This window comes from Diospyros lotus, chromosome 9 (genome assembly GCF_014633365.1).
Source record: "Diospyros lotus cultivar Yz01 chromosome 9, ASM1463336v1, whole genome shotgun sequence".
Classification (NCBI taxonomy): domain Eukaryota; kingdom Viridiplantae; phylum Streptophyta; class Magnoliopsida; order Ericales; family Ebenaceae; genus Diospyros; species Diospyros lotus.
In genome coordinates, this window is record NC_068346.1 from 11,038,797 (window position 1) to 11,056,929 (window position 18,133).

The 18,133-nt window shown below is 39.0% G+C and overlaps 1 protein-coding gene across 1 annotated transcript in view; it reads right to left on the reverse strand.

Moving 5' to 3' along the window:
- Positions 1 to 1,449: 1,449 nt before the first annotated feature.
- Positions 1,450 to 18,133, reverse strand: part of LOC127809245 (calmodulin-binding transcription activator 4) — a gene marked incomplete in the record, with an annotated part of 19,461 nt that continues 2,777 nt past the window's right edge. Inside the window, 7 exon segments of the mRNA XM_052348008.1 lie at positions 1,450 to 1,764; positions 1,846 to 2,139; positions 2,374 to 2,959; positions 4,398 to 5,077; positions 12,841 to 13,239; positions 14,143 to 14,282; positions 15,527 to 15,956. Coding sequence (XP_052203968.1) covers positions 1,657 to 1,764; positions 1,846 to 2,139; positions 2,374 to 2,959; positions 4,398 to 5,077; positions 12,841 to 13,239; positions 14,143 to 14,282; positions 15,527 to 15,956 — 2,637 coding nt within the window.

The following is an 18,133-nucleotide window of genomic DNA, read 5'->3' on the forward strand; positions in this document are numbered from 1 at the left end:
CCCATCTCATTCAATGGGTTTAGAGTTTATATTTCTCCTTCAATGGAGGGGGGGGAGAGGGAAGCGCATTCAGGGTAAGCACTTTACCTATTTTAAATTTAAAGGAGATAGAAAATAAAATTAATAAATAATATACCCTACCTTTTAATGCCGATAGATCAATACAATTTTCAAATTGTGGAAAAAATCTTAATCCAGCTTATTATAAAAGAAAAATACTTTTTCAGTTATTGGCTGAAGTGCATAGAAACATATTTTTGGTTCCTTTGCTGTCAACCTACATCGGCTGTACTGCCGAAAAGAGCCGTTGGTCTGAAAGACGCATCAAGACTCCTATATGATTTTCCTGTACTCATTCGGTGACAATATGCAGGTTTGTGTATTTTTTTTTTTTGATTTCTTATGTTCTTTGTTCTTTCATTCTTTTCTTTCTTTTTTTCTTTCTATTTTCCTTTGTTTTAAGTGGGAACCTCTTCGTGTATAACAAAAAGCAATGCTTATTTTTCTTCTTTTGCAATTACTTTTTTACTTTTTTTTTTTCACATTTTTGAGAAATAAGAGAGGTATCTCATGACATTTGAAAAATTAGAAGGTACCCATATAACTCAAATCTCTAAATTTAGGTTACATAGGGTATGGGGTACCCTTACATTTGATATATTTATATTGGGCACCCTTTTAGTTTTTTAAATAGGAAAATAGGAAAGAACTTTCTTGTGATTTTAACTTTCCTATCAATTCTCAAACACTTTATTCAGGGTTGTAGTTTTTGTTTACAAAAATTAATTCTGAAAAATCCCTTTTTCCTTCTCTCTTATATCTCAATTTTCTCTCTACGTGCCTTATAAAACCTTAACATGCCCCCCAAATAAAACTTTGATGAAATCGAACCATTAAGAAAACAAAATAAATGGGGCCAAGTCAGGAAGAGAAAAAGAAGGGGGGGGGGGGGGGGGGGGGGGGCGATGTTTTGGGTAATTTAATTTAAGGCACGGGAGATGTTAGGGCTTTTTGGGTGATTTAAATTAATTATCTTTTGTTCAAGTTAAATATTTTTCATTTATATAGCTTATCATTGTTGCAGTTTTCATAAAGTAACTTAGGTCATAGTGATATATATAGGATGTCAAGAAGGGTTTACAAAAATTTCAAGGTAATACCACAACCGGAGAAAGTCTCCTCCCAACCAAAGTACTTACTTCATTGTGGCAAACATTCAAGTGAAGCAGGTTCAAGGTCTCTTTTACGTTCACATTTCCACTCCACCAATAAATGCACCTACAAGATACATGTATTATATTTTATTTTTAAATTTAAAATAATTATTTATTAGTTAATAAAATATTTTAAAATATAATTTATTCATTAATAATTAATAAAAAATAATTTAAAAATAAAAATAAAATATAATAAATACACCTTAATATTAACCAATTTGACGCCCAAGGAGACAGGGAGAAGAATAAATAACAATTTACACAAAAGTCATAGAACGAGCATTTACAACACTTTTTGACACACAGGACTTTTTTAAGTGACCAACAATGAAAACCATATGCGAGTGTCACAATACACCATAAAACCATCTACCTGCTAGGGCTAAAAATCTGCAATTAGATACGGAGGTTTTACAAGTTAATATTAGTATTTGTACATCTATGGGTGCTGCTGCAGCAGCAGCTGGTATGCATCTTCCATATAGGAAACATCCCACTGAGAAGCTGATGTTACTTCACTAACACTCTCTGCCCCTTCCAGTTCAGCCTGCAAAATTAATAATTGCAATAGCACCAGTAATTAAGCTGTGTGTGTTAGAGAGAGAGAGAGAGAGAGATGCCCAGTTACCTTGGCCTGCCGGTATCTTTCAAGCATGCGGCGATATTGCTGGCGCGCCTCTGGCGAGTCTACCATGGACAGCACTCTTGACACAGCCTCGTCGATAGTTTTATCCACTTTCTGTTTCCGGAACACCTTGAGAATGTCTTCTTCGTCTTCGCTCTCGCCGACGCACTCCATTTCGTGCTGAAATCCACGCAATCCGACTCCCTTCCGGCGCCACCTCAGTACAACCTTCTCTAGAATACTCACAGCCCATTTTATTTCGAATTGCTTCCTAACCCGGTGTCCTCTAAAGTGAGCCTGTCAACAGAACGAGCTGAATAAGAGCCCTTGAAACCTTATATTTCTTAATTGGGAGATTAGTTAGTATTTTAACTTCCAAATGCAAGTTCCCCCTGATTCTGAATATCCAGGTGTTCATCAAGACTAGATCATTAAAAATGTTAAAAAGTCCTTGGGAAAATTTGACAGGAGGTGAAGAGGGAAGTATGTTGTTAATTACCAAACTACTGCATATCTGTACGGAATGCATACCTGTATCTTCACTACTTTTCGGCGTAATGCCAGAAAATCCCTCCGCCCTTTCCAACCTCGATAATTTTTCTGAATAGCTAGAGCAACTGCATTGTAATCACGGGCAGTGCCAAAAGTCAACTTCGCTGCAGCTGAAAGACCTGGAATATCATTTGAAAGAATACTGTACTCATCTCCACTGTCAGAAGCAACGAGAGCAGCTTCTCTCTGTTGCCTTTTCCTGAATGAATGCGCACGAAATGCAGCTTGTATGCGTGCAGCAGCCTGAGTTGTGTTCCTGACTGCAGCTAAAGTGTCTTTAAGATCAAGATGATCCTCATTTGTGCCTAGGTTCCTTTGTGAGATACTATTTACTGTAATTTCGGCTTCCACATCAGCTGAGCTTTTAGATAACTCAGTTTCTTCCAGTGTGAGGGATGACAAATAGCTAGTCACAGCAACCTCAGAAAGGTAACCGGCAAGCCCCTTGTGTCCACTGGTGGCAGCAATAGAGGCTGGTGTTTTGCCCACTCGATCATGTGAATTGGGATCTGTCACTGCCCCAGCTGATGCACCAGATGCTATGAGCGCAGCAACCATTTTTTCCCTGTTGGAATTATATAAATAGTCCTTTAGAATAATTTTTAAACTACCAAAATCCTCATGGGAAGTCTATCTTAATGATAGTCCATAGGCAATATAGATAAGAACCAAGAGGTACTATGATCATGAAAACTCTACCTAATAAGATTTGTTCTGGCCACAAAAGGAGTACTTAGTAGTTTGTCATTCAAATATTGTTATCATTCATTGCTTCAGAAAATTGGATCAAGCAATCAACACAGTAATAAACAGAATGATGCCTCCCAGCAGAGCAATATGATTAGTAACCAGTCTATACCTTGGGAAGTACTACATATTCATTCAGCTTTAGAAAATGTGCATTCGCAAATTTATCATTTTTTTTGTATAACTAATACAGTGGATGTGTAATATTGTACAAAAGTTCATTCCACAAACTACAGGAGTTATTCTAAATTTTTTATGCTGTTCTCTCCCATCTAAAATATATTGTTTCCACCTTTCATGATCATCTGTTACCCTATCTCTTTCTTTTCCCAAACTTTTTGCCACAACCAAATTAATAAAGCGTACCCAACCTCTTAGGCGTTAAAAGTCTTGAAAGGGGATCCCTAATGCATGAGGCTCCATGCTTTACAAGGGTTGACAGAAGGCCATTTTTGTACGCAGCCTTACACTTGATTTTGCAAAAAAAACCGTTTCCACAACTCGATCCTATGACCTTTCAATCACAATGAATAACCTTAGAATTGCTACCAAACTTGCACTCTATTAACTTAATCTCAAAGTTAAAAAAACAAAAAGTTATCAACCTTGCTCTGAAAAATAGCCTACGCAGATGATAACACCACCACTGGCACCATTCTCATTCAAAATAGTTTCCAATAATCCCTCGCATTAAGCTGCTCCTACATTTATAATTGTTGACAGAATCCATACTAGTATTAAATTTCGTCATCAGGAGACATAAGTAGTTCAAATATAAATATTAGTGTTAACAGGGTAATGGCTAGCATGCTAGAATTCATATAGCCAACCTAACATAGTGGGATAAAGGCTATTTGATATGAAATGCATTCACTTGGTAAATGAAGCCTTTCCTCCACAGCTGTGGCAACTCCAACATGCAGCCCAGAAAATAAAGATGACTTATTGGAAGAATTTTAGTAAATGGAAATCACAAAAGGAAACAAGGAAACTCTCTGATGATCTTCAGTTTTTTGCCTAGGGTTTCTATATTTTGCTGCCCATATATCTGCATGCAGCTAAGTTTCACCCATTGACAGAATAAGCATTTTATATGCCAAACAATAGATAAACGCATTTGAAAAATAGCATGCCAATTGTGAATCATTATTATACTTTTGTTAACACTGTCACGTTTTCTTAGAAAATGCCAAAAGTCATGCATCTGTTACCTAGGTCTAGGAAACAGGGAGAACAAAGAAAATAGCATTTTGTACCTTCCAAATTGTGCAGCCCAATGAAGAGCAGTCCATCCATTTATGTCACGGAAATTTATGCTGACTCCACAATTAAGAATTGGGTTTAAGGCCCAATCAAAGCCCAATCCAGCAACCATGTGTATTACCCCTTGCTCTTTCTTGGACAAGGAACAACCTGACTGACCATATCCTCCTTTTGATTTGTAAGAAAGCCATTGTTGAAACTTGTCTTTTAAAAGTTCTTGCAGAAGCCAGTCTGTTGTGCTAGATGAAGCCCAACCACCCACTAAGAGAGTCCCAATAGCATGGTCCCACGAATCTTCACCAGCTTTGTATTTGACTGATGAATTTACTCGTGATTCAGTTGCATCATCCTTCTGCACCAAAGGCTCTGATAGAAGCATTCTCACGAACCTGACAAGCAAGAGCAGCTCCTCTGCACTTCTAGTTGTTTCTGTCTGGAATGAACTATAGTGAGCCGCACTCTGACTAACATGGTACTCAAACTCTCTGACTTCACTGCAGCTTTCTCGATTGCCAGAGGTAATACAAAGAGTCACCTTTCCAGGAAGGTGAGGAGGAGCCTGGCAACATAGGACACCTTCCTGGATGATATGAACTGGAACTTCAGTGTCACCAAACATACAAGTCCATTGACCTTCTGATGGATCACAGAGAAAAGATCCAACTATGATAACCTGCAGAAAGGAATTTAACTCTAATAATATGATACAGCTTGAAAAAAGAAAGGCTCAACTGAAAATTAAACATGAGTTCAACGGTAGAACTTGGCACTTGAAACATTACACTAAGGGTTTCCAACATATGGTTATCCCCATATCTGGCATCTTCTTTTGGGAACACAAGTCCAACATTTAGGTAATTATAAAACATCAAAGTTATTCATCACCAAAGCTTAAATCAAAACACAAAATCTTATTCAAGATCCAGCCAATTAAAAGATACAATTGTAGGAAGAAGTTATTAGAATGAGATGGAAACTTCAGGTAAGATGGTTAATGCTTTCAGTGGAAGGACAAGAGAGGAGAACACCAATTGGGAAGCAGGGAGACATGAAACAGAGAACTAAAAATATGGAAGTAGAAGTACCTTGGTAGTATCTATTCTGAAAAGGTCAGGTATGAGGGCTATTAGTTCATCATGAGAGTTATTAATTCATTGTCCTCCATAAACAGTCTAGATTTATCTGCTTGATTATCACATACATATAAGATTCGTAGGCCTTGTCCCGCTAAATCTCAACTCCTTAACAAGTTGTCAAATCCAGATAAGCACATGTAGCTAGAGCCATAGCACACTATACTCAGCTTGTACACTAGATTGTGACACAACATGTTTCTCGCTCTTCCAAGAAACTAAATTACCTCCAACCAAAACACAGCATCCTGACCTATCTGAGGGGCTGCCTACCCAATCTGCATTAGTATATCCAGTACTCTGTGTGGCCTTGGTTCATAAACAACAAACCTCAACCAGGGGAACCCTTACATATATCTCAAGATAAGAAGAAGAGCATTCCAATGACTGCCAACTGGCTCATCACACTCACTGTAAAAGAAATATTAGGTTGAGTGACAGTAAGATAATTAAGTTTTCCCATTAGTCACCTGTATCTCCCTGGATCAGATATAAGCTCCTCCGACTAGGAACCAGCTTCACATTAGGGGATTCATGGGAGTATCCGCTGGTCTAGAATCAAGCATCCTAGTCTCCTTTGAAATTTCCAAGGAATACTTGCACTGTGAAATGCGTATACCATGTGCAAACTAAGCCACCTCAATACGAAGGAAATAACATGCGTATACCATGTGCATGCTAATTACATTTATTCCAACATTCCCCCTCAAGCTAGAGCATATAGATCATATGCACCAATCTTGTTACAAATAAAATCAATACGAGGACTCCAAAAAAACTTAGTGAAGATGTCTGCCAGTTGATTAGCTAAATTGACAAAGCTAGTGGCAATACATCCAGATAAAATATTTTCTTTGATGAAATGACAGCCAATTTCTGTATTTGGTCATCTTATGAAAAACATGATTTGAGACTATGTGCAAGGCGGCCTGATTATTGCAGATTAACTTCATTTGCGTCATCTCGCCATATATTAATTTTGGAAGCAATTATTTTAGTTATATAAGTTCACATGTTGCCAAGGCCATAGCACGGTATTCTATTTCGACACTAGAACTAACAACCACATCCTGCTTCTTACTCTTCCAAGATATCAAGTTGCCACCGATTAGAACACAGTACCCGGAAGTAGAGCATTTATCTGAGGGAAATCCTGTCCAATTGGCATCAGAATACCCAATCACTTGGGTGTGACTCTTATCTTCATATAACAATCCCTAATTTGGTGTGCCTTTGATATATCTGAGAATGCGAACAATAGCATCCCAATGACTATCACATGGAGACTACAGAAACTGACTAACCACACTAACAACAAAAGAGATGTCTGGCCGAGTGATAATGAGGTAGCTTACCTTTCCGACAAGTCTGCGATATCTACTAGGGTCAGATAATAGCTTCCCCTGTCTTGGTAAGAGCTTGATATTTAAGTCCATAGGAGTATCAACCGGTCTACAATTAAGCATGCCAGCCTCCTCAAGAATGTCTAAGGCATATTTCCTTTGTGAAATAACTATGTTGCCTTTGGGCTGGGCCATTTCAATGCCAAGAAAATATTTTAACTTACCTAAATCTTTAGTCTAAAAAGGGTTGAAGAAATGTGTCTTTAGTTGAAGAATACCATCTTGATCACTTTCAGTGATGACAATGTCATCTATATAAACCACTAGATAAATGCATCAACCATCTAATGAGTGGTGATAAAAAACAAAGTGGTCTGCTTAGGGGTGTTCGCGGTTCGGTTTGATCGGTTTTGAGCCGATTTAAAGCGTCGAACCGCAGGTTCGGTTTTCTACCAAATCAAACCAAGCGGTTTGATTTGGTGAGGAAAACCGAACCGAACCGAACCACAAAATGCGGTTCGGTTCAGTTTTCGCAGTTTGGCAATTTTTGCATTTTGTCCGGGCTGGTTCGGTTCGAACCGAACCAATTCTAAATTTGTATTTTTGCTACAAATTCACTGTAATACACTGATTGATAGACCTAAAATCCATACACTGGTGAGCTGAAGCACGCCATGATAGCAACAAAAACAACAGATTCAACTAGTTTAAAAGTCACAATATAACAAATTTAAGTCTACTAAATGCTCAAGAAGCAGGGAAAGCAATAAGGTGGGTGGGAGAGAGAAAATACAACACTCACTGAAAGTTTTTCCTCACAAGTCACAAGCATTTTGTGTCTAAAAATCTTTATAATAAAACAACAGAAACAGTTGTGAGAGAGATAGTCGTGAAGCCGTATACTAGCATCCGGCGAATCGATCGGAAACACGGGGGGAAGAAGGCGACGGGCTCGGACTGCTACGAGGCAACATCGTGGCGGTGTTAAGAGGTACCAGCAATCGGCGTATTGGCGATCGGAAATGCTGGAGGAAGAAGGCAACGGGACGCTCGTCACTGCAAGACAACGGTGACGGTGTCAAGAGGTGCGTCTGTCGTCTGCTGCGACCAGAGCTTGCGACGTGGGGGGCCGGGGGCTGCCGATGGGTTGGCGTTGATCGACGATCCGAGGGTCCAAGGGGAGAGAAAGATTGCGGCGGGTGGGTGGGTGCGAGTTAGGGTTTGGGGGAAATGAGAGGAATAGCCGATGGCATTGGTGCCCCTTTTATATTTTTAATTTTTAATTTTTTTAATTATATATTATATATATGCGGGCGGTTCGGTTTTGAACCGAACCGCCGGCCTGCCAAACCGCAAACCGCGAACCGCGCGGTTTGGCCGTTTTCCAAACCGAACCGAACCACCAATTCAAAAAACTGGCCGGTTCGGTTCGGTTCGGCCGGAAACCGCGGTTCAGCGGGTTTTTTGAACACTCCTAGGTCTGCCTCACTGCGAATCATACCAAATTCCTAAAGAACTGTACTAAATCGTCCAAACCGAGTTCGTGGAGATTGTTTCAGCCCATAAAGAGAGCAGCGAAGTTTTCATACTAATCTAGACTCCCCCTGAGCAACAAAGCCAAGCGGTTGCTCCATATAGACTTCCTCCTAAAGATCACCATGAAGAAAATCATTCTTAATATCTAGCTGATACAGAGGCCAATGATTCATCGCAACAATGGATAAAAACAAGCGCACGAAGATGATCCTAGCCACCGAAGAAAAAGTGCCACTATAATCCAACTCGAAAATCTGAGTGTAGCCTCTGGCAACCAAGAGTGCCTTAAGGCGATCAACCTTCCCATCTGGACCAACCTTCACAGTATAGACCCAGTGACAGCCAACAATAGATTTACCAAGAGGAAAAGAAACCAATTCCCAAGTGCCATTAGAATGTAGAGCATCCATCTCATCAACCATGGCTTGGTGCCACCCTGAATTTGAAAGTGCCTTACTGGTAGTTTTAGGGACAACAATAGAAGATAAATTGGACACAAAAGCATAATAGAGGGAAGCCAAGAGATGATAACTAAGGAAAGTGTATATGGGGTGAGGGTTGCGAGTAGCGTATACCTGTAATGGGCTCAGGAGAAGAATCAACAACCGGCTCATAAGCAATTGGTTGGTCCAAGATAGGTGAGGATGTCGGAGCACGAAGTGAGTCAATAGGTTCTTCATCAGTAGCTACAGGAGGATGTGGACGGCGATGATAAACCTGAAGGAAATGCCCAAGGACAGTAGGAACAATATCTGAGGAGAGAGAACAAAGGTAAGGAGTAGGGAGAACCTCAAAAACTGTGTGACTCTTGACAGGAGAGGAGAGAAAGAAAGGAGACATCTCAAAAAAGGTAACATCGGCAGAGATGAAATAACGCTTCTTATCAGGAGAGTAACACCGATAGCCTTTCTGAAACCGAGAGTAATGAAGGAAAATGCACTTGATAGCCTGGGCAAAAAGTTTGGGACAACCAAAGGTCATGTCATGAACAAAACAAGTGTAACCAAAAACACGAAGTGGAAGTAAATAAAGACTTTGAGCATGGAAAAGGATGGAGTGAGGGACCTCATGCTGTAAGACAGAGAAAGGCATCCGGTTAATGAGGTAACACGCAATGAGAACAACATCAACCCAAAAATGTAAAGGAACATGATGATTACACAGTAAAAGAATGCGAGCGGTTTCAATCAAATGATGGTTTTTATACTCTGCAACTCCATTCTGCTAGGGCATATAGGCACAAGAGGATTGTTGCAAAATACCCTCAGAAGCCGTGAAAGTAGTGAAAGGAGCTGAAAAATATTCTCTAGCATTGTCACTACAAAAGGCAGGGATAGAAATATTAAATTGAGTTTGAATTTTAGCACAAACCTTAAAAATAGTAAATAACTTTGAATGGTTTTTCAGTAAGAACACCCAAATACCTCGAGATTAATCATCGATAAAAGTGACAAAGTACTGAAAACCTAAAACAGAGGGAACATGACAAGGACCCCAAACATCATTATGGACAAGTTCAAAAGGAGACGTAGCCCGTTTATTGACACGTTTGGAAACGAAGTACGAGACTGTTTTCCAAGCTGACACAACTCACAATTTAAAGTGGAAATACTAGAAAGACACGGGACCATCTTTTGTAATTTGGATAGACTCAGATGTCCCAAACGATTACGAAGAAGAGTAGGAGACTCAGTAGAAATGCAGGTTAATGGTGAAGAGGGTCTGTCGAGATGATAAAAGTCCCTGCGACTCACGCCCGACGCCAATCATCTGTCCCGTACATCGGTCTTGCACAACAACAGAATCAACAAAAAAAAGGTTATGGAGCAATTAAGAGCACATGTCAATTTACTAACATACGCAAGATTAAGGGTAATGAAGGGAGCGGATGGGATTGACCAATGCTTGTAGTAGATGTTTTGGAACCATTGGCAAGAGTAACAGTTGGCAAATAGGAAGAAGTAGAGAGAAAGGAAAAAAGACTTTGGTTACCAAAGAGATGATCAGTTACACCAGAATCAATAACCCATGGTTCAAGTAGTCAATCCCAGAACCATAAAGAACTTATCTCGCTGCTGCAACTGTTCTTCTGCAGTATTACCAACTGGTAATAGAGAGAGTTGAACTCTTCCTTCAAAGATTCTAGGCGGCTAAGAAATTCAGACATATTCATATCTTGTTGCTTTAAATGAACAATAGTGGAAATAACAAAGTAGGGACATTGGATATCATTAGTATAAAGAGATTTGGCCTTTTTCTGTACCTGAACATAAGTCTAGTATGCCTTGAAAATGACATATAGTTTTGGGTTAATGGTCTGCCATAACATATTACAGAGAAAAGCATCGGTCTTCTTTCACGTTGCTCTCTCAATATCGAGAATTTCATTCGCTTTCCTATTCAAGTGATCTTCCATTCCTTAACCCATGAACCATAACTCAACAAAGGCAACCCAAGAGTAATTGGTACTTCCAACTAGCTTTTCAGAAGTAATGATAGGTGAGGAAGAAAAAGGCGAAGAGAACCCTGCAGATTTAGATCCGGAAGTGATTGAAGATGCTAGACTCTCGATATTTTGGATGGAAGGCAACTCTGAAAAATAGATGTAAGGAAAAACAAGGCTAAATGAGATGTCGGAGGGTTACTGAAGTGCCAAAAAAAAGGCACAACGATGGAGCAACAGAGGCTCGCTGGGGTTCCGGCGACTACAAATGGCAACGAAACCACCGGGATTGGGACGAACTGAGTGAGACGAGTCCAACGGTGGTAATGGTGTTGCGATCGAAGCATCGGAGATAGAGAGATCGAAGCAAAAACTCGCTTGGCGAATTGTTTTGACGAGGGGTGTGTGGCGGCGGATCCAGGGTTGGGCCGATCTGAGGCCAGTGGACACGACGACAGCAGTGGCTTGGGCAACTGGGGGTCGAAAAGTTCAATGGTAGAAGGCCGATGGTTTCAAATCTGGCGGGAGAAATCGGCGATGGGAAACGGCGGCGGTCATCGGCAACTCGAACGGTGGCAGCGATAGTGGCGACGGCTGGAACTAGGGTTTGGTTAGAGTTGGCTCTGATACCATGCTGAACAAGAGATAAGAGAGAAAACCCTTTTAGGAGAAGAGAACTGTGTGAGGTCTAGCCTCCTTTTATTGAAATTTATAGTAAAACTATATAATAATTAAGGCTAAAATTAAGGCCTAATTACAAGCTAATTACATTTATTCCAACATAGACCATACAAGGATTTTTTTTTTTTTTTTTTTTAAATTTGCACACCTTGTTGGTACTGAGGTTCTTCTCAAATCCTGGTGGGAGGTCCATGAACACTTTTTCCTCCAAACCACTATTCAGGAAGGCATTTTTTACATTGAGCTGGTGTAAAGGTCAATTGAAATTCGCTACAAGGGAGAGGAGTACTCGAACAGATTTTATCTTTGCCACCAGAACGAAGGTCTCTTGATAGTTAATATCGTAAGTTTTAGGTGAACCCCTTGGCAACAAGTTTTGCCTTGTACCTTTTGAACCAAGAACTGAAGAAACTTTGCCAATTCCTCATTAGAAATAGTATGAGTGGCAAGTTTCTTTACAAGAGAAGAAATAGGCTTAGGTGCCCCAATGTTCCAGAAAATGAAGGAACAGTAACTGTAGAAGCTACAAAAGTCACCTCAGAGCTCCACATCAGCTTTGGAATGAAGAAAAAAGCTTCAAGAGTAACAGGTATAGTCACTAAACTCTGTGAAATCCAACTACAATTCCAAACTCTGTTTGCAACTGAAATCCGATTTCAATCCAAATTGCAATTTAATCGCAACTCAAATCCAGCAACAAACTTCAAGCATCAAACTCATATCACATGTCAATGCAATTGTGAACTGCAACAAAGTTGAATCACAGATCCTAGCTTGCACAATCCAATCGACACTCAGAACAGTTGCGAGCGGCAACACAATAATCCAATCAACATTCAACACACTCCAATTGCATCTTTTTGCGATCTCAAATGCAATGAGTATCAGACCTAATCACTAATTGAAACTGAACCACCCATTGCAAATCCAAATTGTGAACCCTCATGCAACAGATTTAAGTGAAATGGGTCTCTCCAATTGAAAATCACAAGACCAAAGCACAACCTCAATTCCTCTCTCTCATGGCTCTAATACCATGAAGGAACAGAGAGAGATGGAGAGAAAGAGGAAGAAAGAATGGAGTGAAAAACAAAATTCTGTATTCAAATTGTGTGTGTAACTAACTAAACCACATAAGTCTCCTGTTTATATGTACAACCTACTATGTTCAAAACTAACTACTCTTCAACAGACCCAATGATTCAACAGACTGTATGTACCATAAACACTGAAAAAAAGAAAAAGAAAAAGAAAAGATGCAGAAATGAATATCTTTTAAACATCAAATTGCATGCCATACCTTTGTAGTCTCTGAGGCAAAACCCCATTCTGGTGATATTTCTCGAATTGTAAATTTCTGCTTTTGTGAAATGGTTAAACTTGAATCTGCCTCAACATTGATACCAATATGATCTTGGTCAAATAATGATGCAAAGCTGTTGGGGTCAGTATCTCCAGGAAAATATACAGGAGTGTTGAAACTTTCAACTTCTTGAGATAGTGGCATGGATGGAAGTAATGCAAAGACACTCTCGGAGTTTGATAGGTATTTGTTGGACATTGAAAGTTGCATATTGGAATAGCTATCAGATGCTAGGAAATCATTATAATTTTGAGAATTATGCCCAGGAAAATTTATCCAACGGTGCCTTTCTTGCTCCAGAAGCATACCACCACTTAAGTGGGGGAGTTCCATTCCCTGTTCGAATTGTGAACCATTTTAGCAAAGAGACAAAGATTAGCTTTACAAGAATACATCGACTATTGAGAAAACTGACATGACAATAAAGGCAATGTATATATAAGCTCAATGTATAGTCAGTACATTTACACATAGACCAACATTAATGAAATTCTGCAACATCACCTATCTATGCTGTAGAGTATGTAACGTCATGTTGCAAGAACCATGTATTACAACAAGAATAAATAAGAAAATACCAGGGGCAAATCCAGGATTTTGTACAATGGGGACGGAATTTAAATGGAATCATACAAATTGTTCTATAAAATTGAAAACTCTTTCTCAAAATGTGCAAGTTTGGTTCAGAATTTCAGAGATAACATGCAAGGAAAAACAGTAAATCTATAACTTTATGATATTTTTTCTTTTTGTGACATTTGATCTGCTTAAGATGAGCTTTTTATTCACAGGTGTGGTTCAAGAAACATATTTGTTTTGAAATTTAGGGACTTTCTATATTCACCAGTTGTTAATAACATTTCAAAGTCAAAAAGTTTAACCCTTCATTCTTTTTATTTATTTATCTATATTTTTGGATAATTGTTAGTTCTTTATTTATTGGTGGTTCTTTTTTCCGTTTCCAATAAAGTAAACTCTTGGATTACTTACATGTATGAGATATAAAGCACAAAAGTTCAGTGAGAGCAAGTGCCTCAATTTACCCATAATCTTCAGCAAAAAATGAGTTAGTTATGCTTTTGCCCATAGTCCAAAAAAGGATTGAGCAAGAGGGAAAGAGAAGAAAAAGGTCCAATGGATATGGTCTGCCCTCAAATATGAGTTCAAAAGAATATTATAGAAAAACAAACTGATGAAACATATAAAATAAATTAATATGAATCCTCACATTTCCATCTAAGGTGAGTGAATTTTCTCTTGGGACTCAACACCAGGTGAACCTTGAGAAAACTCCAACATCTCTTTCCAAGATAAAGAGTCATTATGTTTGATCATAAATTCTTGACCCAGTACTTGTTGAAAACGTTTCCCATTGTGATCTGAAAAAAGAAACCAAGAGAGAAAGAGAGAGAATTCCATTAGCTTTCTCGATTTCTAGTTATAATGCATGTGAAATTCAATAAAGAAGAAGAAAATGGACAAAGCACAGTAGAAATTAGGAAGTGTTAAGTCCAAAAGATGATTACTTAGATTTAAAGAAATCATGTGAAAACTATGACAAAAAAATACAATTCCTGCAATTTTTTTCATCAGTAAACAAGCATATAAAGAGGGTGAGCCTGAGTATCAACAGTAAAGTTTCTCCTTTGTAATTAAAAGGCCACAAGTGCAAGTTGTGTAAGAAACAACATGTTTTCAAAGACAGGGAAAAACTAGAAGGCCACCTTTTTTTAGTAAATGTATCTAAAATTAAAAGACCGCCTTCACTAAATGTATAGAGAACCCGGGGGGGAGGAACTTTCCTTGCAGATTCCAATTCAGTCCATGGTCCCAAGCCCGGGTAAGGAGACGGACAGCATTAAGTAGCCGATAACCAACGTAAGACTCATCAAACATCAAGAATTCTAGACAAATGAGACAATCTTTGGGGTGCAACCCTCTCAATGACACAATGTACTGACCAAGTTCAGTGAAAAAGGAGCTTATGCTGCTGCATCTGGAGTTAGATATAGTGTTAAATTTACAAGGGTTCTCAAATTTTCAAAAAGATAGAGAGATTATTGAGGATGTTACCCAAAGAATTAGGATAGGATGCTTAAAATGGAGAAGTGCTCCTGAAGTTTTATGTGACAGTAAATTCCCTTTAATCTGAAAGAGAAATATTATCACACCTACAAGACCAGCTCTTTTGTATGGCACAAAATGTTAGGCAATAGAACACCAACATGTGCAAAATGTGAGTTACTGATATGAAGATATTATAGTGGATGTGTGGCCTTACGGGAGAAGACAACATCCTAAATAAGTTTATCTATAATAAGGTTGGAGTGACTCTTATTGAGAAAGATGGCTTGTTCATGTGAGAAGAAGAATAACAGGGTTCCTACAAGAAGAGTGAATGCCACAGAAGAAATTTTAACAAAGAGAGAAAAAAAAAATATAGATATAGATAGAAATGATTGGTGAACTAAAATTCATGTAGCCAATCCCAAATGATAGGAATTATAATAACTGTACCAAATCTCTGTAAATAAACCTAATCCTAATTTATTTAAGATTTCTGAAGGATGTGATGAAAACATATGAGTGCATTTGACTATACTGAACACCAAAACTGACAAACCTGACTCTCTCTGAAACACAAGATTGTATAAGTCTTTCGGTGTTGCAGCAGATCTAGGTTCATCATCTGTGAAATAGTTTATCTCATTTGAATTCTCATTATTATTGCAGACTGGATCAATTCCTTCCAAGCTATCGTCATCCAAACTTAACTGCTCTTTAAGCCTTTGCAATGCTTGACTAACTTCAGGATCAGGCAAATCACTAAATTTTGCCATCCCTTCAATCCTGTCCAAGTAACCATTCCCTTTGCTATTAATGATGTCATCAGAACTAACTTCTACAGACTCTGGGCTCTGATATGGCTCATATACTTTATTGATGATGGCAGTAGATCCAGGATGCTGAGTAGTATGGGAGGTGGGACTCTGACTGAATGTAGAAGAGGATCCTGGCGACGACTGTGAAATGGATCCAGAATTATGCCTTCCCTGCAAAACATAAATACAACTGACAATGTCAAATATTGAAGCTCAGTTGCACTAGCTGCAAACTGAACAGTCTTCCGATAATCAATCCAGAAAGAACAAGGAATTACTTCTGTTGCTCACAATTTTATCAAGATTGCATGATTTTTAGTTAGCAATGCTGAAAGTGCATCCACAGGAAGAATGGAACTTTCTTAAGTGCCCATAACAGTTCTTACAGAATGAGAAATTCATCTTGGTCCTATGACATTAACGATGAACTAATAGTAACCAGAAAACATTTTGACATGCATAAACTTTAAATCTCAACTGAGAATAGTAATTTCAGACCCGTCAAGTTTAAGACTATAAACTGATGAACAAGCATGAAATAAGCTGAATAATTCTGTAAGCTTACTTGTTCTTTATTGAATTCAAGTATGGGGTATTTACACACAAAAAATCATCTAAAATATCTCCTAAAAATCAGAAACAAATTTGAATTAGGCTTAGAGGATAAACTACATCAACTGAACTTTAAACTTGCTGAAATTATCTTTAGCAAACTGCCTCATCCCTTTAATCTTGGAACCGAACCTTATCTCCTTAACAACCTTATCACCTTATCCCAATCATGTAATCTGATTTTAAAAATAAAATCAGGTTTCTCCAAATATTTCTCTCTTTTCCCTTTTCCTAGCAAAACTAATTCGAATTCTTTAACAATCTCCCTCAAGCTGGCATGAAGATGTCATCCATGGCAAGCTTGGTTACTAAACTGTCAAATTGGCTTTTGTGAAGGCCTTTAGTCAGGATGTCTGCAACTTGACTAGTGGCTGGTATATAAGGCATGCATATCAACCCACTGTCTAGTTTCTCCTTGATGAAGTGTTTGTCAACTTCTTCATACTTTATCCTATCATGTACGACCGGGTTATGAGCAATTGAGATGGCTACTTTATTGTCACAATAAACCTTAATAGGTGAGGGTGTAGAAACCTTCAGATCTTCTAAAAGTCTTTTAATCCATAATACGTCAGAAATTCCTTGATCAACTGATTTGAACTCTACCTCTGCACTGCTTCTTGCCACCAATTTTTGTTTTTTACTCCAAGTAATTAGATTACCTCCAACAAATGTGCAGTAACTAGATATGGATCTTCTGTCACGCTACCAGCCCAATCTGCATTAGTGTAGGCTTCTATCTATAGGTGTCCCCTCTTTTTGAAAAGCAGTCTTTTTCTAGGAGTACCTTTTAGGTATCTCAGAATTCTAAACATAGCTTCAAAGTGTACTGATCTAGGGGAATGCTTAAATTGGCTTACCACACTCACTACAGTGTGCGAGCTATAGACTCCTTACTGTTAGAATATATTTGTATTTCCTGTATCTTTCTACATATCTGTATTAGCTTATTAGGTTTTATTCTATTTTTTGTTTACTTGGTACATTGGTACATTTAGTTGTTATACTTTGTGGTACAAGTCATGTAATGCATCTTAATCCATGTATATATATTAGCATGATAAATGAACAATACACAACATTTCCTTGACTTGGTATCAGAGCCCCTATCCTAGGGTTCTACGGGTTTTTCTCGCTGGTTCTTCTCCACCAGTGAGAATAGTCGTCGCCGCCTTTGCCACGTTGTTGCAACTGGCCGCCGTCAGCATCACCTACCATCATCAATCAATTCACCGACCGTTGGGCTTCCCATTAACGGCTCCTTCTCACCATTGCAGCCACCGCTCAATCTCCCTTTTCTGGTTGCCATCGCCATCGCCGGTCGGCAGATCTGTCCTTTGTCAATCAAAGCCTCCCTAGATCTAAAACCTTTACCGGTCGTCGTCGTGATGCTTGCACCATCGCCGCCTTCTTTTACCAATCGCTACTGCCATCGTTGCCCGAGGCCCTCATCGTTTGGTTCTACTGCGGTCGTGTTCCACCTCCACCGCCGTCGCCGCTTACTTCCGTTGTGGTCGTTATCATCAACGGCTTCCCGTGATCGTCGTCTTTGTTGTAGCCAGCTTTGGTCTTCCGTTGCGCATCATTGCCTGCTACGGCCATCATCTAGCTCTTCTAAGGTGGTTTTCTAGGTTTGCCTTTTCCCAGCCTCCAGAAGCAACCCTCCCAGATCTGCGCTTGACTAGATCCGTTGCTGACCGCCCAATTAGATCTGCTGCCGACTACCCAAATCTGTT